General features: G+C 41.7%; 3 protein-coding genes across 4 annotated transcripts in view; 2 read left to right on the top strand and 1 right to left on the bottom strand.

Annotated features, from left to right (window-relative positions):
• The first annotated feature begins 6591 nt into the window (after window positions 1-6591).
• Window positions 6592-15262, top strand: LOC125780678 (myoD family inhibitor domain-containing protein 2-like). Its single transcript, XM_049463253.1, has 2 exons — window positions 6592-7597; window positions 14537-15262. The coding sequence occupies exons 1-2, from the start codon at window positions 7399-7401 to the stop codon at window positions 14794-14796; spliced, it is 459 nt and encodes a 152-aa protein (XP_049319210.1). The 5' UTR covers window positions 6592-7398; the 3' UTR covers window positions 14797-15262.
• A 2527-nt stretch (window positions 15263-17789) lies between these two features.
• On the top strand, window positions 17790-23568 carry LOC103029787 (2-epi-5-epi-valiolone synthase). The gene is made up of 6 exons (XM_022663888.2): window positions 17790-18053; window positions 19446-19784; window positions 19919-20213; window positions 21693-21932; window positions 22504-22756; window positions 23385-23568. Exons 1-6 carry the CDS (start codon window positions 17851-17853, stop codon window positions 23492-23494), a joined length of 1440 nt encoding a protein of 479 aa, XP_022519609.2. The 5' UTR covers window positions 17790-17850; the 3' UTR covers window positions 23495-23568.
• A 325-nt stretch (window positions 23569-23893) lies between these two features.
• The window catches only part of mitfb (melanocyte inducing transcription factor b), a 57236-nt gene continuing 53342 nt past the window's right edge, over window positions 23894-27787 (bottom strand). For both annotated transcript variants that reach the window (XM_049462733.1, XM_049462734.1), the window contains one exon: window positions 23894-27685. In XM_049462733.1, coding sequence (XP_049318690.1) covers window positions 27293-27685 — 393 coding nt within the window. In that variant the 3' untranslated portion in view covers window positions 23894-27292. The remainder of the gene's footprint in view (window positions 27686-27787) is intronic.

Raw genomic sequence — 27787 nt, forward strand, 5'->3', positions numbered from 1 at the left:
TTGTGGGTGGCAGCCTCTCTGAACATATTCCAGTCTGTTGTGCTGAAACAGTCCTGAAGTGCCTCTGAGGAACCCTCTGGCCACACTCGTACCTGCTTAAGAACTGGTTTGGTGACTTTAACCAGTGGTCTGTAAGCTGGCATTAGCATAATGGTGATCAGAGGCTCCCAGGTGGGGGAGGGGGGAGGCTCTGTAGGCTCCTCTGTGTGTGGTGAAGACCTGGTCCAATATGTTGTTTCCCCTGGTTGGAAAGTCTATGTGTTTAAAAAGTCCAGAAAACACACTCTTTGGGTCTGCATGGTTGAAATCTCCAGCCAGAATGAGAAAAGCATCTGGGTGCGCTGTCTGCTGTTCACTGATGTACTGGTACAGTTCATTCAGTGCTTCACTCCTCACGCTGTTGTTGGAGGTCGGAGGGATGTAAACAGCAGCGATCAGCACGGCGGAGAAATCTCTCGGTAGATAGAACGGACGGTATTTGATAATCATCAGTTCCACTACCGGTGAGCAGTGTTTACAGACCACAACAACGTTCCGACACCAAGCATCGCTGATGTAAACACAGAGTCCACCGCCGCGGCTCTAACCTCCGTCAGCTAGCGCGCGGTCCGCCCGATAGCATGTTAGCCCCTCCAGCTGAACGGCGTGGTCCGGGACGCTGTTGTTGAGCCAGGTTTCGGTGAAAACATAAACACAGCAGTCTCTCACGGTCTTCTGAGTTGACTGAAGTAAGCGGATGTAATCCAGTTTATTGTCCAGAGAGCGTACATTGGCCAAAAGCATGGTGGGGATAGCTGGCTTGTGTGGGCTAGCCGCTAGCCTCGCTCGGATACCCCCGCACTTACGCCGTTTCTGCCTTCTCGCCTGCCGCCTGTGGCGCTTCCATTGTGGGCGAGCTGCAGCGGTGGGGGTCGGTGGGGGTGCGGGTGTCCGGAGCACGCCGCAGACTCGCAGTTCTTCTCGGAGTCCGCGGTTTAACTCCAAAAATGAGTTTCTGCCGACTGCAGAAACTCACGGCTGTAGGTGCGTTTCAGGACGTGAACGCACGACAAAGACGTACAAAAACACTTCGACTTACGAGACAAAAAACACGAAAACGCTGTTTCCTCGGGGGAGAGAGAAGCCGCAGCGTGTGCATGCGCCGCCATCTTGCCTCTACCAGGTAGATCTGGTTTATTGAGGTAAATCTGGTGTTTTTCTGTTTACAGATTAAAGGGTTAAAGTTCTTGTATTTATTCGGGGGACATTTTTGTTTGTTTTGTTTTGTTTTGTTTTGTTCTCTAAGCTCCTCCCCCTCTGTGTGCAATAAGGGAGCATCTCTAAAGTATCAGAACTAAAGCAGGAAGAAGTTCTCAACCAAAAACTGCAGCACATTTTATACAGTGTTTTACTACAGTGTGAACTGGGACCAGTCTGGAGTGTGTACTGGAGTGTGTACTGGAGTGTGTACTGGAGTGTGTACTGGAGTGTGTACTGGAGTGTGTACTGGTCTGGAGTGTGAACTGGTCTGGAGTGTGAACTGGTCTGGAGTGTGTACTGGTCTGGAGTGTGTACTGGTCTGGAGTGTGTATTGGAGTGTGTACTGGTCTGGAGTGTGTACTGGAGTGTGTACTGGTCTGGAGTGTGTACTGGAGAGTGTACTGGTCTGGAGAGTGTACTGGTCTGGAGAGTGTACTGGTCTGGAGAGTGTACTGGTCTGGAGTGTGAACTGGTCTGGAGAGTGTACTGGTCTGGAGAGTGTACTGGTCTGGAGTGTGAACTGGTCTGGAGTGTGAACTGGTCTGGAGAGTGTACTGGTCTGGAGTGTGAACTGGTCTGGAGTGTGTACTGGAGTGTGTACTGGTCTGGAGAGTGTACTGGTCTGGAGTGTGAACTGGTCTGGAGAGTGTACTGGTCTGGAGTGTGTACTGGTCTGGAGAGTGTACTGGTCTGGAGTGTGAACTGGTCTGGAGTGTGAACTGGTCTGGAGTGTGAACTGGTCTGGAGAGTGTACTGGTCTGGAGAGTGTACTGGTCCGGAGTGTGAACTGGTCCGGAGTGTGAACTGGTCCGGAGTGTGAACTGGTCCGGAGTGTGAACTGGTCCGGAGTGTGAACTGGTCCGGAGAGTGTACTGGTCCGGAGAGTGTACTGGTCCGGGGAGTGTGAACTGGTCTGGAGTGTGAACTGGTCTGGAGTGTGAACTGGTCTGGAGTGTGAACTGGAGTGTGTACTGATCTGGAGAGTGTACTGGAGTGTGTACTGGTCTGGAGTGTGTACTGGTCTGGAGAGTGTACTGGAGTGTGTACTGATCTGGAGTGTGTACTGGAGAGTGTACTGGTCTGGAGAGTGTACTGGTCTGGAGAGTGTACTGGTCTGGAGAGTGTACTGGAGTGTGTATTGGAGAGTGTACTGGTCTGGAGTGTGAACTGGAGTGTGAACTGGTCTGGAGAGTGTACTGGAGTGTGTACTGGTTTGATGATGGACATTAATCTGATATGATTCTGATTTTTGTCTGAATTGTATCTGAATGTTTTCAGTAATTATTATAATAATGATAATAATGTGATAATTTTGATATTTTGTTGGTATTTTTTATTTCACTGTAGAAGATTAAATGTAATAATTGATGCTTGAAAACCTAAAGAATAATAAAGTTGAATTAATTCTATATTATTTGTTTGTTGGGTCTCATTAGCATACTGCACTAAAAAATCTTCTTCTTTTATTTTTATTCTTCTTTATTTTTCAGTCTGTTTTTAAGCCCCTCCTACAACAGTTTAAATCAGCACAGATCTAAACTCTGAACACTGTGGCTTTATACAGTATAGTATAGTACAGTATATTATAGTATAGTACAGCATAGTGTAGTACAGTATAGGACAGTACAGCATAGCGTAGTACAGCATAGTGTAGTACAGCATAGTGTAGCACAGTATAGTACAGTACAGTATAGTACAGTATAGTATAGTACAGCATAGTGTAGTACAGTATAGTACAGTATAGTGTAGCACAGTATAGTGTAGCACAGCATAGTGTAGTACAGTATAGTACAGTATAGTACAGTATAGTATATTATAGTATAGTACAGCATAGTATAGTGCAGTATAGTATAGTACAGTACAGTATAGTACAGTACAGTATAGTATAGTACAGCACAGTGTAGTACAGTACAGTACAGCATAGTACAGCACAGTATAGTACGGTATAGTATAGTACAGTAAAGTACAGTACAGCGTAGTATAGTATAGTACAGCATAGTACAGTACAGCATAGTACAGTATAGTACAGTATAGTACAGTACGGTATAGTATATTATAGTATAGTACAGCATAGTATAGCACAGTATAGTATAGTGCAGTACCGCATAGTACATTATAGTATAGTACAGTACAGTACAGTGTAGCATAGTACAGTATATTACAGTATAGTACATTATAGTATGGTACGGTATAGTACAGTACAGTACAGTATAGTACATTATAGTACAGTGGAGTACAGTACAGTATAGTGCAGTATAGTACAGTAAAATCTTCCAAATCAAAATAGTCTTGCTAAAACTTTTTTGTGACAAAATTGTTTAAATAAATTAATAAATAAATAATTACTATATATAAATATAATATGGAAAAATTTATATTTCAGTATAAAATAGAATTAAAGTGTGATTTTAAATGTTGTGAGTTTCAGGTAAAGGTGAGTGAATGCGAGAGCACAGTGAGTGTGAGAGCGGAGTGTCAGTATAGTGAGTTAGCGGTGTATTAGAGGCAGTTTACCACCCCCCCCGGGGGTCTCACCTCACACTCTGCTAACGCTATCTTTAATAATTAACCTGCATTCTCTCACTCCTCTCTCACCCCCTCACACCATCTCACTCTCTCACTCCTCTCTCACACCATCTCACTCTCTCACACCATCTCACTCTCTCACTCCTCTCTCACACCATCTCACTCTCTCACTCCTCTCTCACACCATCTCACTCTCTCACTCCTCTCTCACACCATCTCACTCTCTTACTCATCTCTCACACCATCTCACTCCTCTCTCACACCATCTCACTCTCTCACTCCTCTCTCACCCCTCGCACCATCTCACTCTCTCACTCCTCTCTCACACCATCTCACTCCACACACTCCTCTCTCACCCGCTCACACCATCTCACTCCTCTCTCATCCCCTCACACTCCTCTCACACCCACTCACACCATCTCACTCTCACTCCTCTCACACCATCTCACTCCACACACTCCTCTCTCACCCCCTCACACATCTCACTCCACACACTCCTCTCTCACCCCCTCACACCATCTCACTCTCTCACTCCTCTCTCACCCCCTCACACCATCTCACTCTCTCACTCCTCTCTCACCCCCTCACACCATCTCACTCTCTCACTCCTCTCTCACACCATCTCACTCCTCTCTCACCCCCTCACACCATCTCACTCTCTCACTCCTCTCTCACCCCCTCACACCATCTCACTCCACACACTCCTAACATTTACAGTAAACACATTCAGCTACTGTAACTCCACCCACTGCTGCAAATGCACACACAGCTCGACTCTAATCTGGAGCAGATTAATAAATACGATTATATATTAATAATATATTAATAAATATTAGTGTTTCTCTCTGTGTTTAATATCAGGTGTTTATGTGATCAGTAGAACTATGTGCTCTGAATGATGAATATCCATATAATACTGTAGAATACGATGAGATGGGGATGAGTTAATGAGTTGGGGATGCGGTGGGGGTGAGTTAGTGAGGTGGGGATGAGTTAGTGAGTTGGGGACGAGTTAGTGAGTTGGGGATGAGTTAATGAGTTGGGGATGCGGTGGGGATGAGTTAGTGAGGTGGGGATGAATTAGTGAGATGGGGTGATTTAGTGAGATGGGGATGAGTTCGGGATGAGTTAGTGAGTTGGGGACGAGTTAGTGAGTTGGGGACGAGTTAGTGAGTTGGGGATGAGTTAGTGAGTTGGGGATGAGTTGGGGATGAGTTGGTGAGATGAGGATGAGTTAGTGAGATGGGGATGAGTTGGGGATGAGTTAGTGAGATGGGGATGAGTTGGGGATGAGTTAGTGAGATGGGGATGAGTAGTGAGTGAGGGATGAGTTAGTGAGTGAGGGATGAGTTAGTGAGATGGGGACGAGTTAGTGAGTGAGGGATGAGTTGGGGATGAGTTAGTGAGTTGGGGGTGAGTTAGTGAGTTGGGGATGAGTTAGTGAGTGAGGGATGAGTTAGTGAGATGGGGAAGAGTTAGCGAGTGAGGGATGAGTTGGGGATGAGTTAGTGAGTTGGGGATGAGTTAGTGAGTGAGGGATGAGTTAGTGAGATGGGGACGAGTTAGTGAGTGAGGGGTGAGTTGGGGATGAGTTAGTGAGATGGGGATGAGTTAGTGAGATGGGGATGAGTTAGTGAGATGGGGATGAGTTCGGGATGAGTTAGTGAGTTGGGGACGAGTTAGTGAGTTGGGAATGAGTTAGTGAGATGGGGATGAGTTAGTGAGATGGGGATGAGTTCGGGATGAGTTAGTGAGTTGGGGACGAGTTAGTGAGTTGGGGACGAGTTAGTGAGTTGGGGATGAGTTAGTGAGTTGGGGATGAGTTGGGGATGAGTTGGTGAGATGAGGATGAGTTAGTGAGATGGGGATGAGTTGGGGATGAGTTAGTGAGATGGGGATGAGTTGGGGATGAGTTAGTGAGATGGGGATGAGTAGTGAGTGAGGGATGAGTTAGTGAGTGAGGGATGAGTTAGTGAGATGGGGACGAGTTAGTGAGTGAGGGATGAGTTGGGGATGAGTTAGTGAGTTGGGGGTGAGTTAGTGAGTTGGGGATGAGTTAGTGAGTGAGGGATGAGTTAGTGAGATGGGGAAGAGTTAGCGAGTGAGGGATGAGTTGGGGATGAGTTAGTGAGTTGGGGATGAGTTAGTGAGTGAGGGATGAGTTAGTGAGATGGGGACGAGTTAGTGAGTGAGGGGTGAGTTGGGGATGAGTTAGTGAGATGGGGATGAGTTAGTGAGATGGGGATGAGTTAGTGAGTGAGGGATGAGTTAGTGAGATGGGGACGAGTTAGTGAGTGAGGGATGAGTTGGGGATGAGTTAGTGAGATGGGGATGAGTTAGTGAGATGGGGATGAGTTAGTGAGTGAGGGATGAATTGGGGGTGAGTTAGTGAGATGGGGATGAGTTAGTGAGTTGGGGATGAGTTAGTGAGATGGGGATGAGTTAGTGAGTGAGGGATGAGTTAGTGAGATGGGGACGAGTTAGTGAGTGAGGGATGAGTTGGGGATGAGTTAGTGAGTTGGGGGTGAGTTAGTGAGTTGGGGATGAGTTAGTGAGTGAGGGATGAGTTAGTGAGATGGGGACGAGTTAGCGAGTGAGGGATGAGTTGGGGATGAGTTAGTGAGTTGGGGATGAGTTAGTGAGATGGAGATGAGTTAGTGAGTGAGGGATGAGTTAGTGAGATGGGGACGAGTTAGTGAGTGAGGGGTGAGTTGGGGATGAGTTAGTGAGATGGGGATGAGTTAGTGAGATGGGGATGAGTTAGTGAGTGAGGGATGAATTGGGGGTGAGTTAGTGAGATGGGGATGAGTTAGTGAGTTGGGGATGAGTTAGTGAGATGGGGATGAGTTAGTGAGATGGGGATGAGTTAGTGAGATGGGGATGAGTTAGTGAGTTGGGGATGAGTTAGTGAGATGGGGATGAGTTAGTGAGATGGGGATGAGTTAGTGAGTTGGGGATGAGTTAGTGAGATGGGGATGAGTTAGTGAGTGAGGGATGAATTGGGGGTGAGTTGATTATGTGGGATGAGTTGGGGATATGTTGAGGGGAGGTATTGAGGTGGGGTGGTAATCATCCTGACCTCATTAGTGCTGAATGCAATCAAATCCTCACAGTCATGCTTCAGTATAAAATCTCCTCTGTACAGCAGAGACAGTTACTCCAACAAAATCCGATAATCTCTTTATATACAGTGAATTAACCAGTAGTGAGTTTATATAGTGTGTTGTGTTTATTTCAGGCTTTTACTGTGTAGAAAATATATTACTCCATATTTATATTTATTTATTTATAAATATTGATTTTGTGGTTTGCTCTTCAGTGTAGTGGTTAGTGGTCTGTGTGTGTGTGTGAGTGTGTGAGAGAGGGGGCGGGGCTTAGTGAGAGCTCAGTGCTGCAGTATTGCTGCTCTCGGCTGCAGGCGACTCGACTGCTGCTCTTCAGCTTATTTATGTTTTTAAATTGGTTTATTTATTTAAATTTAGATTAATTTATATTAATAGTTAGTTTTGTGTGTTTTGGATCTGATTTTAATTTTGATACAGGTATGTAGATATTTAATACTTTAGTTTTATTATTAATGTTACTGTAAGTAGTTCTGTATTATAAACTGTTTATTATTGTGGTGTATCCAGTATGAGTCAGGCAGTAGTGAGCAGTGTGAGCAGGCTGAGCACGATATCAGAGACGGATTCCGATCTGGAACCCGGTTCCCCCGTCTCGGTGGGCGGCGGCCAGTGGGCCGGCTCCAGAACTTTACTCTGCTCCAACCAGAAACCCAGCCTGGACAGCAGCACTTTCACCAGCCTCAACTCACTACTGCCCGACGCTGGAGGTACTGATTCACTATACTCACACACTACACACTATACACACACTACACACTCAACTCACTACTGCCCGACGCTGGAGGTACTGATTCACTATACTCACACACTACACACTATACACTCACTATACACACTACACACTATACACTATACACACACTACACACTCAACTCACTACTGCCCGACGCTGGAGGTACTGACTCACTATACTCACACACTACACACTATACACTCACTATACACACTACACACTATACACTATACACACACTACACACTCAACTCACTACTGCCCGACGCTGGAGGTACTGACTCACTATACTCACACACTACACACTATACACTCACTATACACACTATACACTATACACACACTACACACTCAACTCACTACTGCCCGACGCTGGAGGTACTGACTCACTATACTCACACACTACACACTATACACTCACTATACACACTATACACTATACACACACTACACACTCAACTCACTACTGCCCGACGCTGGAGGTACTGACTCACTATACTCACACACTACACACTATACACACACTACACACTCAACTTACTACTGCCCAGCGCTGGAGGTACTGATTCACTATACACACACACTACACACTACACACTATAATTCTAACACTAACAAGTCACATGACCCCGGGGACGGAAAACTGCTAATTTGTTACAGTTTTATAAATTAACTGTGAGGTGAATCACTCCCTCTCCCTCTCTCTCTCTATCTCTCTCTCTATCTCTCTCTCTCACTCTCTCTCTCTCTCTTTCTCTCACTCTCTCTCTCTCTCTTTCTCTCTCTCTCTCTCTCTCTCTCTCTCTCTCTCTTTCTTTCTCTCTCTCTCTCTCTCTCTCTCTGGTTTTATTGAGTTAATGTACAGACCCCCCCCCCCCCCCCCCCTGCACTGCATTAAACTCTGCTACTCAGCTGTTAGTGTTCGGACTCTGTTAACAGGTGTAATATAATAATATAATCACACACCCAGCCGGACTTCCTGTCCATTACCCTCACATTACATCCTACTGCCCATCAAACACACCCTCTCACTCTCACACTCACACAACTCTCACACACACAACTCTCACACTAACACTCACACTCACACAACTCTCACACTAACACAACTCTCACACACACAACTCTCACACTCACTCTCACACAACTCTCACACACAACTCTCACACTCACACTCCCACTCACACAACTCTCACACACACACACACAACTCTCACACTCACACAACTCTCACACACACAACTCTCACACACAACTCTCACACTAACACTCACACAACTCTCACACACACAACTCTCACACTAACACTCACACAACTCTCACACACACAACTCTCACACACACAACTCTCACACTAACACTCACACAACTCTCACACACACACAACTCTCACACACAACTCTCACACTCACACAACTCTCACACACACAACTCTCACACACACAACTCTCACACTCCCACTCACACAACTCTCACACACACAACTCTCACACACACAACTCTCACACTAACACTCACACAACTCTCACACACACAACTCTCACACTAACACTCACACTCACACAACTCTCACACTAACACAACTCTCACACACACAACTCTCACACTCCCACTCACACAACTCTCACACACACACACAACTCTCACACTAACACTCACACTCACACAACTCTCACAAACACAACTCTCACACTAACACTCACACTCACACAACTCTCACACACACAACTCTCACACTCACACAACTCTCACACACACAACTCTCACACACACAACTCTCACACTAACACTCACACAACTCTCACACACACAACTCTCACACTCACACAACTCTCACACACACAACTCTCACACTAACACTCACACAACTCTCACACACACAACTCTCACACTAACACTCACACTCACACAACTCTCACACTAACACAACTCTCACACACAACTCTCACACTCACTCTCACACTCACAACTCTCACACTAACACAACTCTCACACACACAACTCTCACACTCACACAACTCTCACAGTTACACAACTCTCACTCTCACACAACTCGCACACTCACACAACTCTCACACACACAACTCTCACACTAACACTCACACTCACACAACTCTCACACTAACACAACTCTCACACACACAACTCTCACACTCACACTCACACAACTCTCACACTAACACAACTCTCACACACAAAACTCTCACACTCACACAACTCTCACAGTTACACAACTCTCACACTCACACAACTCTCACACTAACACAACTCTCACACACACAACTCTCACACACAACTCTCACACTCACACAACTCTCACACTCACACAACTCTCACACTAACACAACTCTCACTCTCACACAACTCTCACTCTCACACAACACTCACACAACTCTCACACTCACAGAACTCTCACACTCACACAACTCTCACACTCACACAACTCTCACACTCACACAACTCTCACACTCACACAACTCTCACTCTCACACAACTCTCACACTCACACAACTCTCACACAACTCTCACTCTCACACAACTCTCACACTCACACAACTCTCACACTCACACAACTCTCAAACTCACACAACTCTCACACTTACACAACTCTCACACTCACACAACTCTCACACTCACACAACTCTCACACTTACTCTCACTCTCACACTTACACAACTCTCACACTCTCACAACTCTCACACTTACACAACTCTCACACAACTCTCACACTCACACAACTCTCACACTCACACAACTCTCACTCTCACACAACTCTCACGCTCACACAACTCTCACGCTCACACAACTCTCACACTAACACAACTCTCACACTCACACAACTCTCACACTCACACAACTCTCACACTCACACAACTCTCACACTTACTCTCACTCTCACACTTACACAACTCTCACACTCACACAACTCTCACACTTACTCTCACTCTCACACTTACTCTCACTCTCACACTTACACAACTCTCACACTTACACAACTCTCACACTTACACAACTCTCACACTCACACAGCTCTCACACTTACACAACTCTCACACTTACTCTCACTCTCACACTTACACAACTCTCACACTCACACAACTTTCACACTTACTCTCACACTCACACAACACTCACACAACTCTCACTCTCACACAACTCTCACACTCACACAACTCTCAAACTCACACAACTCTCACACTCACACAACTCTCACACTCACTCTCACACTCACACAACTCTCACACTCACACAACTCTCACTCTCACACTCACACAACTCTCACACTCACACAACTCTCACACTTACTCTCACTCTCACACTCACACAACTCTCACACTCACACAACTCTCACACTTACACAACTCTCACACTCACACAACTCTCACACTCACACAACTCTCACACTCACACAACTCTCACACTTACTCTCACTCTCACACTTACACAACTCTCACACTCACAACTCTCACACTCACACAACTCTCAAACTCACACAACTCTCACACTCTCACAACTCACACTCTCACAACTGTCACACTCACACAACTCTCAAACTCACACAACTCTCACACTCTCACAACTCTCAAACTCACACAACTCTCACACTCACACAACTCACACTTACTCTCACACTCTCACAACTGTCACACTCACACAACTCTCAAACTCACACAACTCTCACACTCACACAACTCTCACACTTACACAACTCTCACACTTACACAACTCTCACACTTACACAACTCTCACACTCACACAACTCTCACACTCACACAACTCTCACACTTACTCTCACTCTCACACACAACTCTTACACTCACAACTCTCACACTCACACAACTCTCACACTCTCACAACTCTCACACTCTCACAACTCTCACACTCTCACAACTCTCACACTCACACAACTCTCACACTCTCACAACTCTCACACTTACACAACTCTCACACTCACACAACTCTCACACTCACACAACTCTCACACTTACTCTCACACTCACACAACTCTCACACTTACACAACTCTCACACTCACACAACTCTCACACTCGCACTCACACAACTCTCACACTCACACAACTCTCACACTCACACAACTCTCACACTCTCACACTCTCACAACTCTCACACTCTCACAACTCTCACACTCACACAACTCTCACACTCTCACAACTCTCACACTTACACAACTCTCACACTCACACAACTCTCACACTCACACTCACACAACTCTCACACTCACACAACTCTCACACTCACACAACTCTCACACTTACTCTCACACTCACACAACTCTCACACTTACACAACTCTCACACTCACACAACTCTCACACTCGCACTCACACAACTCTCACACTCACACAACTCTCACACTTACACAACTCTCACACTTACTCTCACACAACTCTCACACTCACACAACTCTCACACTCACACAACCCTCACACTCACACAACTCTCCCACTCACACAACTCTCACACAACTCTCACACTCACACAACTCTCACTCTTACACAACTCTCACACTCACACAACTCTCACACAACTCTCACACTCACACAACTCTCACACAAGTCTCACACTAACACAACTCTCACACAAGTCTCACACTAACACAACTCTCACACAACTCTCACACTAACACAACTCTCACTCTTACACAACTCTCACACTCACACAACTCTCACACAACTCTCACACTAACACAACTCTGGTGGTGGTGATGATGGTGGTGGTGGTGGTGGTGGTGGTGGTGGTGGTGGTGATGGTGGTGGTGGGCGTGATGGGTGTGGTGGTGATGGTGATGGTGGTGGTGGTGGGCGTGATGGGTGTGGTGGTGATGGTGATGATGGTGATGGTGGTGATGATGGTGGTGATGATGGTGGTGATGGTGGTGGTGGGCGTGATGGGTGTGGTGGTGGTGGTGGTGATGGTGGTGGTGGTGGTGATGGTGGTGATGATGGTGGTGGTGGTGGTGGTGGGCGTGATGGGTGTGGTGGTGGTGATGGTGGTGATGGTGGTGGTGATGGTGGTGGTGGGCGTGATGGGTGTGGTGGTGGTGGTGGTGATGTTGGTGGTGGTGATGATGGTGGTGATGGTGGTGATGGGTGTGATGGGTGTGGTGGTGATGGTGGTGGTGATGGTGGTGGTGGGCGTGATGGGTGTGGTAGAGGTGATGGTGGTGGTGATGGATGTGGTGGTGGTGGTGATGGTGGTGGTGGTTGTGGTGATGGTGGTGGTGGTGGTGATGGTGGTGGTGGGCGTGATGGGTGTGGTGGTGCTGATGTGGTGGTGGTGGTGATGGTGGTGATGATGGTGATGATGGTGATGATGGTGGTGGTGGTGGTAGAGGTGGTAGTGGTGATGGTGATGATGGTGGTGGTGGTGGTAGAGGTGGTGGTGGTGATGGTGATGATGGTGATGATGGTGGTGGTGGTGGTGGTGGTGGTAGAGGTGGTGGTGGTGATGGTGATGATGGTGATGATGGTGATGGTGGTGGTGATGGTGATGATGGTGGTGATGGTGGTGGTGATGGTGGTGATGATGGTGGTGATGATAATGGTGATGGTGGTGATGGTGGTGATGATGGTGGTGATGGTGGTGGTGGTGGTGGTGGTGATGGTGGTGGTGATGGTGGTGGTGATGATGATGGTGGTGATGGTGATGATGGTGATGGTGGTGATGATGGTGGTGGTGGTGGTGATGGTGGTGATGATGGTGGTGGTGATAATGGTGATGGTGGTGATGGTGGTGATGATGGTGGTGATGGTGGTGGTGGTGGTGGTGGTGATGATGGTGATGATGGTGGTGGTGGTGGTGGTGGTGGTAGAGGTGGTGGTGGTGATGTTCAGTCTGACTCTTAGCTGAGTGTGAGGATGTTAGAAACTTTCCAACTCCAGTTTATGATCATCTGATGTGAGGAGAAAAATAACGTAGATAATAAACAATGAAACAGACGACGGATTGTATCCAGTTTTACTAAAATAAGCCACTTTTTTTTCACCAAAATCATCAAATTACATAAGGCTATAGTGTTACGTTTTGGTGGGATTTTGGACCATACTTCAAACTCAGTTTTTTCAATAAAAATAACTCAAATAAGTGTGAAAATGCCTGGTAATGATTGATTTTATCCAATTTCATTAATATATGTGCCAAAAAAACACTTTTACGTTTTGGTGGGATTTTGGACCATATTCAAACTCTTTTTTAGTTTTTTTGGTGGAAAATAACTCAAATAAGTGGGAAAATGCCGGGTGATGGTGAACTGTGTCCAGTTTCATTAAAATATGCTCCAAAAAACACTTTAAATTTTTTTCACCAAAATCACCAAATTACATAAGGCTATAGTGTTACGTTTTGGTGGGATTTCGGACCATTCTTCAAACTCAGTTTTTTCAATAAAAATAACTCAAATAAGTGTGAAAATGCCTGGTAATGATTGATTTTATCCATATCCATATTATCCTTATCCATTTATATATATATATATATATATATATATATATATATATATATATATATATATATATATATATATATATATATATATAGTATTATGTTTTGGTGGGATTTTGGACCATTCTTCAAACTCTGTTTTTTGGTGGAAAATAACTCAAATGAGTGTGAAAATGCCTGGTGATGGTGAATTGTGTCCAGTTTCAATATAAACTGACAACATTCTACAAACCAATCAGAGTGAGGTTTAAGGAGACTCTGCCCAAATAGGTGATGTCAGGATGTACTAAAGTTGTTTATTTGCTCAGTCATTAAACTGCAGTGTGAAACTAAAACTAAACGTAGGAACTACAGAACAGAATACGGTGTAACACACGGTTAAAGTTTGGTTGGGGCTGTTGGTAAAATGTTCGTAGCTACGATGTTAATTTTAGCATTTTTTGTTGTTTTTCAGAGGACTGCGCCTCCATCCTGCTGGCCTGTCTGCACTGCCGCTTCTCTAAAGCGCTGGCGATGCTGCCGGGCGCCGGTGAGCGAGCGCTGGCCCGGTGCTGCCCGGCTTACATCCACTACCGAGCCGCCGGCGAACAAAACCCGGCTACCGACACCGGCAACCGCAAACTGGAGCTGGACTGCGGCCTCCTGAACTGCTGCCAGGAAACCAGCGACTTACTGGAGCTAGCCATGGAGATATCAGAGGTCTGCTACCGCTAACAGCGCTAACAGTGCTAACAGCACCAGGAGAAGCTCTGATCCAAGAACCCGCCCGTTCAGACCACAGGAACCGCACACAGTGTTTATTAGATTATTATGTGATCTATTTGTTGTAATTCAGGTTCTTGGTAATAAAAATCTTATACTGTTGGAAAATCTGTTTCTCTTTTAAATGTCCTCTTCCTCTAAAATCCTCTTGTTCTTGTTGTTTGTGAAATACAGCAGGTCTCTCTGAGTTGTTTATGATGCTGCACATGAAACTCTTCCTCAACCTCTTCCTCATTGTCTGCAGCAGCTAGTACAAGAAAATATTCAGAAAAACGAGTCGATCAGAGAAATGTTATGTGTTAGCATCAACCAGTGATTACAGCTCTGTTTACAGAGCTAGTTACTGTTAGCTATCTTGTGTAAGTAACTGTAGGATTAAATTGGATCTCCAGTGGATTCCACGTTTTACAGAAACCTTAAAGGACCACTATGTAAGTAATTTTCAGTAGTAAATGATAAAATGATCAGGATGTATCATCAGATATTAAGGAAACATGTTGAGTGAAAGAACTGGCAGCTCTTGTCAGCAGGGCTTCAGCAGTACTTTCCTATTTTAAGTTTTTCACTCCGTCCCGGGTTTTGTGTTTGTTTTGTCCTCTGACTCCTCCTGCTGCACCTTCCCCAACACTAACTCCGCCCCCTGAGGTTGCCAGCAAGTAACACTACCCTACAGCGATCAGTTCTGCAGCAGAGGAGCTTAGCTAGCAGAGCTGGTTCAGTTAAACCTCAGCTGCTACACAGTTTAAAAAGCCTCAGCATGTCTCAAAAAGCTCAGTGACCAAAGCAGGAATAAAACAAGAGTGAATACTGGCAGTGAGTTCGAACGGTGGAGACTTAGAGCTCAAAAAGACACAAGACTCAGAGCTGCTACTTTTCTCCTGAACAGGTAAGATAACTGGCTAGCTAATTCAGTCAGGTACTTTCGCGGAGCCGCTGTTGGGCACACCGCGGAGCTTTAGCTCTCCCTCGTGTAACATACAGTCAATATAACTCTAGATACGGGTTTTAGAAGAGCGTTCAGAATTGCTGTATTTCTCTCCTCTCGCTCGTACTCTCCTAGTAGTCTTAGCGTTGTGTAGATTCAGCCTGCTGAATTTGGCAACCCAAATAAGTTTCGTGGCTGGGGAGGGGTGGGCGGAGCAGACTACTCTCTGTGGTGTTTTGAAATTGGACTGCTGTAGCCGTTTCACACACTCGCTCTCAGGTCCTACATAATGCACCTTTAAATTTACACTAGCATAGTTGGACAAGGTACCACGATTTGACAGAACACCAGTTAAAGCGCTGCCATTCACATTAGATTTTATGATATAGAGCGTAAATAGACTCTGGTGCTTCGCTGTGGTGAAACTGCCCAAACACCGAGTAACCAAGTCTGAGGTAGGAGTTTAGTATCATTAGGTTAGCTGAAAGAAACATTATCAATGCTGGTAGGTACAGATCCCTCCCTCAGAAGAAGTCTGCTGACTTATCCTGCTGAGTACTGTCTGAGGTTCTCGACCAGCAGACTGAAAAGGTGTTTCTTCAGCTGATCTAGTGGGTGGGGCTCTTGTGGGGGTTGATGGGTGAGAGGTGGAGCCAGGGTGGTTTTATGCATAATTAACAGCATTTTTATTGATCTGAAGAATAGAAACTTGTGGGAGCTGAAAATAAAATAATTTAAATATCTCAGTAATTCCTGCATAAGGATCAATAGCAAAGTAAAAATCCCACTGTCTAATTCTTTATATCTAAACTAATTAAACTATCTAATTAAACTAATTAAACTATCTAATTAAACTAATTAAACTATCTAACTAAACTATCTAATTAAACTAATTAAACTATCTAATTAAACTAATTAAACTATCTAATTAAACTAATTAAACTATCTAATTAAACTAATTAAACTATCTAACTAAACTATCTAAATAAACAATTTAATTAAATGTAATTAAAATGTAATTAAATGTATTTAATTTAATTAAACTAATAAAAAATCCTGTGAGTTTAAATAATTGATACAGTATTGCAGAACAGAATATCACGATGTGGATATATTCTCACACAGATTTAAATATATTGATATATTGATCAGACGGACGGTTGGGTAATATAATTGGGTAGGTCCTGGTGGAGGTGTGGTATCAGGGTTGGGTCTGGAGGCAGCAGTTCACTGTAAACACTGATAAGTTAAGTCTACTAAAATCATTTGAGGTAATTAATTTTTTGTAATATATAAAACTGTATGAATTTGAACAAACGATCATCTTTCAGTTCATCAGACAAACCACAAAAATTCACACTTAAAATGTGTTAAAGCTGAAACTCAAGATTTTAAGTTAAAGTTATTGTTTAAGTTTATTACAGTGAAAACATTAAGTTCTTTTCACTCAACATTTGCATATTGTTGTTGCTTTTAGAGCCAAAAATTCTAAATTAAAGCGGCACCACTAAATAAATCTAAATAAACAATGACATCAAAGTTAAGTTGAATTAACATACACTCTTAACAGGATTCAGTAAATAAAACAAGCTCACATTAATAGTGTTTTCTCAAAAACAGTGAACAGCAACACAGGTTTACTGCAGCTCAGAAATGATTATATTTGTTTTTACAGCCTAAAACAATCAATTAATCATCATAATATATGAGCTGCAAGTTTATCTATTGCAGCCCGTGGGGGAGTGACTACACACTGATGGTGAGTGTCTGTCAGAAACTGTTGGACACGCCCAGTATGCAAATAGATTGAGACAGAAGCCAATGGAAAAGAAGCTGCCGGTAGCAGAACAGACTAAACTCAGTATTTTCTGTTTAGAAAATTCAATTTCTTTGTAAAACAGACTTAATTCATTTGATTTAATTCATTTATGGTTTACAGTGTAGATGTTGTACCTTGTCCTGCAGGAGGCGCCGCTGTTACAGTCCCCCCCCCCCCAACCTCCCCCCCGGGGGGCGGGACTGTAGGCTGCTGGGAGTGGAGGTTATTTATACTGGAGTTAAACCGGAGACACTGGAGGACCATGTCCCTCACCGGCACCGGACCCGGCACTGAGTTCAGTCTCATCAGAACTAACGGAACCTGGAGCCGCCGGGCCGGACCCGGCACCAATAAACCCGTCACCAGCGGACCCGGCACCAGCCCACCCGGCACCAGCGGACCCAGCACCAGCCCACCCGGCACCACTGGGGGACCGGCAGGGGAACACCTGTCCCAGGCCAAGCTGTAACTCAATAACTAAATATCATAAAATAATATATAATTTAATATTAATACTAAATTATTATCATTATTATTATTAATACTATTATAACTGCAGCATTACTGTGTAGAGAGTGAGAGCGTTTTAATTCAATAATTCTTTACATTTTTTATACAAATTTACAATAAAGGTACATTAATGAACAGTAATAAACATTATTAAATGAGTCAGTAATAATTATTCATTAACACTGGTTAAAACATTATTAAACATTATTAAACAGTAATTATAATATATAGGATTATTATAAAATAATAATGAATTGAGACATTAGTTACAAATGTTGTAATGATTAATAATGTCTTAACTAGTGTTAATTAATACTTAGAGATGTGAGTAAAAGTAGGTAATTAATGTAACTTTACATTAACTAGTAATGTGTCACCAAATTTTATTTATATTTTATACAGTTTTATAATTCTTTAAAAAAAACCTTGATTATTATTATTATTATTATTATTATTAATATTATTATTAATATTATTATTATTATTATTAATATTATTATTATTATTATTAATATTATTATGCTGTAACTGTAGTGTAGGGGGGGTTCGGGGGCGGAGTCTAAACGGAGCTGAAATTCTTTTCTATTTAAAGGCCTGACCTTACAGTAAAAGCCTGTGTGTGTGTGTGTGTGTGTGTATAGTGTGTGTGTGTGTGTGTGTGTATAGTGTGTGTGTGTGTGAGTGTGTGTATAGTGTGTGTGTGTGTGTGTGTGTGTGTGTGTGTGTGTGTGAGACGCTGGGAGAGTTCAGATAAGATATATATATATAACCGTCAACTAATAAAAACACGTAAACACATCAGACAAGGGACAAGATAACAGCATCCTCACTGTAAATCATCTCATCTAAAGATCTTTAAATCCTGCGTTTTTTAGCTCCTGCTGTGTTTGGAGATTTAAGGAAAATCTCAGTAAGTTTAGCATGGTTATAGTATTGTTATAGTTATGGTATAGTTATGGTATTGTTATGGTTATAGTTATGGTATTGTTATGGTTATGGTATTGTTATGGTATTGTTATAGTTATGGTATTGTTATGGTTTTAATATTGTTATGGTGTTGGTTATAGTATTGTTATAGTTATGGTATTGTTATGGTTATGGTATTGTTATGGTATTGTTATGGTTATAGTTATGGTATTGTTATGGTTATGGTATTGTTATGGTATTGTTATAGTTATGGTATTGTTATGGTTTTAATATTGTTATGGTGTTGGTTATAGTATTGTTATAGTTATGGTACTGTTATAGTATTGTTATAGTTATGGTATTGTTATGGTATTGTTATGGTTATAGTTATGGTATTGTTATGGTTATAGTATTGTTATAGGGTGTTGTATTGTGTTTCAGGTACCAGTGCAGTAACGGTTATGGTGTTACGTGGACGGTGGAGAGTCCGGTGGTGTTCTCGTACCGGGTGGTGGAGTGCGAGAAGCTCCTGGACATGAGTAACGATACGTTACTGTTCGGACACGTCGGCGACGCGGAGGAGCTCCGAGTCCTGAAGGAAAGTTCTAAACCCCTCCGGAGGTTCGTGATCATCGATGAAACGGTTAACGAGATTTACGGCGCTCAGGTGGAGGCGTACCTTAAATCCTGGCAGGTGATTTATAAACTCCTCCCACTTCCCACCACCGAGCAGAATAAGAGTCTGGAGCTGGTCAGCCGGATCCTGAAGGAGCTGCAGAGGTAAAACATGACGACTAACCGCTGATCCTGAAATAAAGACGTTACTCAGATGCTGAACAGGGAGAACGCTTATGACATTTTATATTTTATAGCTATATATGAATATGTTGTTTATATATTTTGTGTTTTAATAGGTTTGGTATTGATAGGCGATTGGAGCCGATCGTGGCGATTGGTGGGGGGGTGTGTTTGGACGTTGCCGGATTGGCCGCCTCGCTGTACCGGCGCAGGACCCCGTATGTCCGCGTTCCCACCACCCTGCTGTCCTACATCGACGCCAGCGTCGGCGCCAAAAACGGCGTCAACTTCTGCGGCTGTAAGAACCGGCTGGGCTCGTATACGCCCCCTGTGGCCGCGCTGCTCGACCGTGGCTTCATTAAGAGCCTCCCGCGGCGCCACATCGCTAACGGACTCGCCGAGATGCTGAAGGTACTGTTAACCCTTAAACCTCTGGATCACCATAAACACTAACTGCAGTTATTACACTATTATTACAGGTATTACACTATTATTACAGTTATTACACTATTATTACAGTTATTACACTATTATTACAGGTATTACACTATTATTACAGTTATTACACTATTATTACAGGTATTACACTATTATTACAGTTATTACACTATTATTACAGTTATTACACTATTATTACAGGTATTACATTATTATTACAGTTATTACACTATTATTACAGTTATTACATTATTATTACAGTTATTACACTATTATTACAGGTATTACACTATTATTACAGGTATTACATTATTATTACAGGTATTACACTATTATTACAGTTATTACACTATTATTACAGTTATTACATTATTATTACAGTTATTACACTATTATTACAGGTATTACACTATTATTACAGTTATTACACTATTATTACAGTTATTACACTATTATTACAGTTATTACATTATTATTACAGTTATTACACTATTATTACAGGTATTACACTATTATTACAGTTATTACACTATTATTACACAGTTAATACACTAGTATTACACAGTTATTACACTATTATTAGTTATTAAACTGTTACTGCAGTTATTACACTACTATAGAGCACCTCCCAAATTCAGCATAACATTACAAACACAACTTTAAACACAACAATATTTCTCACCAATAACAACAATTAACAAGTTCACCATCAAATACAATCCAATATCTAATTATTCCGTATCCATCATGAATTTACACTACAATTTAATCAACATTAATGTCAATTTAAAATATTTTCAGTAACTGGTATAAATAATCGATTCACAATACACTATGAATTATGCAGCATCAATATCTCTTGTTCTTTGATATTGCTATAAGGTATTGAGTATCCACCATGAATTATTCAGAATCAACTATTAAACTTCAGTATCCGGTGTGATTTATTTCAGTATCTGTATCAATTTAAAAGCATTGTTATTTTTTGTTAAATATGAATAATCTAATACCCATTCTGTATTATTCATTATCCACTATGAATTATATCATATCTACTATGAAATACATCAATATGCAAAATTAATTACTCAGTATGTACCTCTACTATTACTTTTTAGTATATATCTTGTTATTTTGCATTGTGTACAGTGCATGTTATTATTTATTTATTACATTTATAACATGCTTTAATGAGTATTAACTATGAATTATTCAGTATCTGCCATGGTTTACTCAGTGTCCACTATGAATTATAAGATATTTATTATACATTTTTCAGGATCTATTATTAATTGTGCAGTATACTGTGAATGATTTAGTATCCAGCATGAATTACTCAATATCTATTATTAATTATTCAGGATCCATAATTGATAAATTCAGGACATGAACTATATTAAATTATAAGATTATTATGAGTTATTTAGTATCCGGTATGAATTTGTGTTTTAGATGGCTCTGATGAAGCATAAAGGACTGTTTGAGCTTCTGGAGAAAGAGGGGCGGGGCTTACTGGACTCTGCCTTTCAGTCATCTGATACCATCAGTGGGTGTGGCTGTACAGACCCCGCCTCTTTGGCCACTAGGGTTGCCATAGTGACCATGCTGGAGGAACTGGCCCCGAACCTGTGGGAGGATGATCTGGATCGCCTGGTGGATTTCGGTCATGTGATCAGTCCAGAGCTGGAAATGGTGAATAAATTAATATAATTATTAATGTTATTATTAATCACTGTAAAAACGGGAGCTGTGATTGGTTAGAAGAGTGGTGACTGATACACCTTACAGTGAAAGGGAATCAGGTGTTAAATTTGGTGTTTATGGTTTAGTTCTCTCATACTGACCCCTGGATATCCAACATGCCGCCTCATGATAAAGAACTCTCTGAGGATGAGAGAAACAGAATTGTTGCTCTATATAAAGATAAACTAAAATATTAGAAGATTAATAACATCCAGAAACTGAGATAAAGAACAATGACCACGATCATACAGCAGTTTACCGGGACGGGTTCCTCTCAGAACATTCCTCCTCACGGTTCACCAAAGTTTGGTTTTAAAAAACAGGCGTCTGAGTGCTGCCAGTGTTGCTGCAGAAGCTGAATCAGTGTAAGATCAGTCTGCAGTGTTCAGATCATCCACCTCACACTGCATCAACTCTGTCTGCACGGAACTGTCGTAGAATGAAGCCTCTTCTGCAGCTGATGCACAAGAAAGCCTGTGTAATGTGTGAACGTGGATGTAACGCTTGCGGTGTGCTGCAGGTGGCGCTGCCGGAGCTGCTGCACGGTGAGGCGGTGTGTGTGGACATGGCGCTGATGGTGTTTGTATCTCGGGAGCGGGGCTTCCTGTCGGGGGACGAGCTCAGACGCATCATTTCCTGTATGAAGAGTCTGGAACTTCCTGTTTGGGATTCGCAGTGTTCAGAGGATCTGCTCCACAGCGCCCTCTCTGCCCGACTCACACACTGCGGGGGGGCGCTGAGATTACCCCTCCCCACTGGACTTGGCACCGCCGGTACACACACACACTAAACATATATACTATATACATATATAACTATATATACTATTCACACACACACACACACACACACACTAAACATATATACTATATACATATATAACTATATATACTATTCACACACACACACACACACACACACACTAAACATATATACTATATACATATATAACTATATATACTATTCACACACACACACACACACACACTAAACATATATACTATATACATATATAACTATATATACTATTCACACACACACACACACACACACTAAACATATATACTATATACATATATAACTATATATACTATTCACTCACACACACTATACACACACACACACTATACACACACACAAACACACACACTATATACACACACACTATACACACACACTATACACACACACTATACACACACACACACACAAGCAGAAGTCTGTGAATGTGTGGAAACATGCAGCTCTTCAAAATAAAAGTCTGAAGTAATCTAATCATCTAATAATCTAATAAATCTAAACTCATAAACTGATTCAGTTTTAAGTAATTCTAATATTTAATGATTCAGATTCAGTGGGGTCATGTGATCTGATGTTTTTATAACTTTCTTTATTTTTCAGGAATCTTCAGTGATTTGGACCCGCCCACTCTCTCCCGGGCCTATCAGAACTGGTGTTCTGAACTGGGTTCTGGACGTTCGGGTCTCAGCGAATCAGAGATCAGTAATTAAACATCTGATTCTCTAAAGATAAAAGACTAATTTAAAAACTGATTCATTTTAATAAACTAGATTCACCAGTTTAACTGAATCGATTCTTTTTATAGGATCTTTATAAAATTATTAAATATTAGTTAATAGAACTGAGTTAGAACACTCATCACGACACTCATAGCAGTGATCTAGTACTGAATATCTAGAACCTGATGAGAACTTTTAATTTAGTAATTCCACCCCTGCAGGTTAATATCTAGAACCTGTATAAATATGACCCAGATTTGAGGGTTCTGCTGTTTACGTTCTGTAAAACTGTAAAGTATATTTATATATATTTATATGTGTGTGTGTAAATATATATGTGTATTTATATATTTGCAGATATAGTTGATGAACAGAAAGTGGGAACAGCAGTGAAAATCATTCCAGATACTTTAATATTCAGAACAATTTAAAACCTTCACTAAAAAAAGTTCAAAACCAAAAACACGTATCGGCCGTAAACCTGCAGGCGGCGCTCTTCACCACCATAAACACAGACTGACATCAAAGAGTTAAAAATGCAAAATACAATCTCCGGATTTCATACAGGCAGTGTGAGGAAGACCAAGAGAACCCGTAACAGAACCCAACCGGTATGAATCAGCTGATCCATAACATTCGTGATTGAGCTTAAAGTTACAGTTTAATTAGAATAAATCCACCAATCAGAACAGAGCGTGAAAAATGATGTAGTGGTTATTTAAAGAGTGAGACGTTTTCGTTAAACCCTGCAATCCTTCATTCAGATATTATTATTATTATCATTATTATTATTATTATTATTATTATTATTATTATTATTATTATTATTATTATTAAAAATTTAAGATTTGTATGATTTGTGCACCTCGAGATCTGATCAGCATCTGATCAAATTATTGCTAAAACATTCAGTCAGAAACGGCTTGATACCACGCCCACTTAAGACCACGCCCACTTAAGACCACGCCCACTATGTCTCTAACACGGTCTGATGACTGCAGGAAACTCGGACGCCGTGGTTCGGTTCTCTCATAACTAGAGATTGAGTCTCGTATCTAGTATGATTCATTTTTAAGGGATTAAGAATTGAGGTTTAAAGTTTGAGGATTAAGACCTGAAGATTAAGGATTGATAGTCAAGGTTTAAGGATTAACAAATGATGATTGATGATTAAGGTTTAATGATTAAGGATTACTGACTGATGATTGAGGATTAAAGATGAATGGTTGAGCATTAAGGATTAAGGTTTAAATACTAAGAATTGGTGATTAAGGGTGGATGATTGAGGATTAAGAATTGATAATTAAGGTGTACTTATTGATTGAGGTTTAAAGATTGAGGATTAAGAATTGATGATTAAGGTTTACTTATTGAGGTTTAAAGATTGAGGATTATGATTGATAAATACGGATTAAGGATTGAGGTTATGGTTTAAGGCTCTGTGGTTAAACTCTGGAATGGTTTAATTGTTGTGCTGCATTGTATTTACTGCATTACCCGTCCAAAAGTATTTGGACACCTTATCCAGTGTTGTTTGCTGTAATAAAGAGTATTAGACTCTACTTCAGAACTTTGCTGTGAGGATTTGATCATCAGGGGGTCAGTAGTGATTTATATACCTGCACATTTTAAAGCATATTAATGAAATAAGTCATATTTAGCATATATTACACAATATTGTATAAAAAATGAATATCTGTACTTTATCTTGGTTAGATCTCACTGTGAGCTGTAGATAAAACTACCTCCACCATGTTTGGAAGCTGTACGTTAGGCTGGCTGGTGTTTTGGCTAGGGGAATCATTTTGGGATTGGTGGGAAATTGGTGGGCGAAGACGAGGAGATGATCAAAAGCCTGTTTTACTGGAACCGGTTTAAATACATTAAACCGGTTCCACAGATTAAGATGCAGGAAATGTAATGCAGCAGGTTTCCAGTGCACAGATTAGCTACTAAGTGTCTGAACTTAAATCTGATTGGTTGCATAGATGCAGAAACGCACCGGTTATTAAAGGCTTATTAACTTCTGCTACATTTTACATTAATAACAGTGTAAATATACAGTAACAACACAGCTTATAATTTATATATCATACAGTCATAATTCAACACAATAAAAGCATCTAATATCCCCCATAATCCCCGTATCCACAAAGAGGGTTAGAATTCACAGAAATATCAGAATTTGTCGTTTCAAATCTTTAAAACTTGGAAATTTTACATCAGATCTAACAATATAAACAAAGAAAAACTTTAAAAGTATTTACAATTCATAAAAATAAAAGCAAATAAAAGGAAAATCGATTTTACTCTACAGATAAAATAGGATTAGCATTGCTATGCTAAAAGTGCTAACTCAGAATAATTTCTCCTTTAATATTAAAGTGAAGTGGGGCATATTCTCCACACAATGGTAAAAATCTGCCGGATGAATCTAAAATAAAATAACTGATATTTCTGCAGCTTTTCCACCGAAATACTACAAATATTTATATCTCATCATAAATACTGAGTGTCAGAGTCAGATCTAACAGATTCACAGCAAACGACACAAACCAGTCTGATTTATAACTTAATTAAACTCAGATTAATAAAACTACTTTAACTCAAACCCCCGTAACTCTAATACTAATTCTAATTCATATTATATCACACTTCTGTACATGCTGTACGTCTGATGTTAATCATTTTATAATAATTGCTTTATATCAGGGGTTATTAACCCGGGGGTCCTGACTCCGCCCCCTGTGGGGGGGGGGGGGGGGTGATGAGGGACAATGATAAACACCAAACTGTAATCACCATCTTTACTGAATTTTATAAATTTTAATAAATTTAACTACATGCTAAATATACTGAATTACAATAACTCTCTTCTAGTCTGAGCAACCAAAACTGGCAAACTGGTGAGCTGTTGCTTAGCAACTGACTAAACTAAAAAAGATTCAGAGTTGGTTGGGATTTTACCGTTGCGCTCGAGCGGCAGTTTAGGAATCGCATGAAAAAATAGTAATATGATTAGTAAGTAACTTTATTAAAATCGGGCCTTGTGATGTCAAACCAATGTTTAAATATATGGGTATATAAATATGTATTTCAATCTTGCTTTGTTATGGAGGCGTGAACGGGTCTTTCAGCATGACAATGACCCAAAAATATACGACCAATAAAGGAGAAGCACATTCAGATTCTGGAGAGGCTGAACCTCCAGATCTTGATCATATATAAAATCTGAAAAGGAGCTCAAACTTTGAGTTCTCAGCAACATTAAAACCTTCAGGATCTGAAGATTTTCTGTAGAAGTGAAGATAAAATCACCCCTGAGATCCTGGAGACCAACAACAAGAAACGCCTGACCAAATAAAATGTCACCTAATCAAATACAAATTAAATTAAAACATTTATTTAATGTGTGTTTTTGTTGATATATCATCTATTTCTGCTAAAATAAACCTAAAATTAAAATTATAGATTGTTGTTTTCTTTGTAAATTTAAAATTAAAGTTTGTGTTTTTTGCGCTGATTAATATTCATGTGATAAACAGTGAAGAAGAGCGTAATTATTTAAACCCTATAAAGTGATAAAGGTTAAGAACCCCAGATTTTACTGTTATTAATATTTATGCAGATTAAAGTGGGCGGAGTCTGTAAAGGTTACTGACCTTCACTCGGGTCTGCAGAGGTTAAATATAAAATATAAGGAGATCTGAGGGGGGCGGAGTCACATGGTGCTATATTTGGCAGGTCGGGGCGGGGTTTCTGGGTTGTGGGCGGAGTTAGACGGGAGCGCTAACAGTCGTGCTCGGACTCCTCCATGCTAACGCTGCTCTTGCGGCTGCTGTCCTGGGACGCCCCCGGAGATGCGGGGAATGTCAGGGGGTCGCCGGTTGCCGCGGGCGACAGCGCCTCAGCATCCATCAGCATGTTGTCCAGCTTGGTGGCGGTTGCCGTGGCGACGGCTCTGTAGGAGGCTGGGTCGGCGGTGGCGGTGCTGTCGGTGGAACGGGCAGGTACCTCGTCGGCCTGCAGGGGGCACTGGTGGGGGTGCGGGGGGAGGTACGTGTCCTGAGAGCAGTCCCCCCGTGTCGGCTCCTGTTTAACGGGACGGGCGGAGAGTTCCGGACTGCAGAGATTGGACGAGGCTATGGCCAATCCGTGAGCCCGGGCCTGCATTTCCAGCTCCTGCGTTAGCGGTTAGCATTAGCAACGAGAGAGAGAAAAACACAACTATATTTAATTACTTTACTAAAATCGAATTAAATCTAGAACTTTGATTCTTTTGCA

This window comes from Astyanax mexicanus, chromosome 13, assembly GCF_023375975.1.
Source record: "Astyanax mexicanus isolate ESR-SI-001 chromosome 13, AstMex3_surface, whole genome shotgun sequence".
Taxonomy (NCBI): domain Eukaryota; kingdom Metazoa; phylum Chordata; class Actinopteri; order Characiformes; family Acestrorhamphidae; genus Astyanax; species Astyanax mexicanus.

Bases quoted from the DNA above. Each gene is read 5' to 3' on its own strand.
- LOC125780678 (XM_049463253.1), top strand. From the start codon at position 7,399: ATGAGTCAGGCAGTAGTGAGCAGTGTGAGCAGGCTGAGCACGATATCA. The intron at 7,598-14,536 runs GTACTGATTCAC...GTTGTTTTTCAG, and splicing joins ACTACTGCCCGACGCTGGAG to AGGACTGCGCCTCCATCCTG.
- LOC103029787 (XM_022663888.2), top strand. From the start codon at position 17,851: ATGTCCCTCACCGGCACCGGACCCGGCACTGAGTTCAGTCTCATCAGA. The intron at 21,933-22,503 runs GTGAATAAATTA...GGTGTGCTGCAG, and splicing joins TCAGTCCAGAGCTGGAAATG to GTGGCGCTGCCGGAGCTGCT. The intron at 22,757-23,384 runs GTACACACACAC...TTTATTTTTCAG, and splicing joins CACTGGACTTGGCACCGCCG to GAATCTTCAGTGATTTGGAC.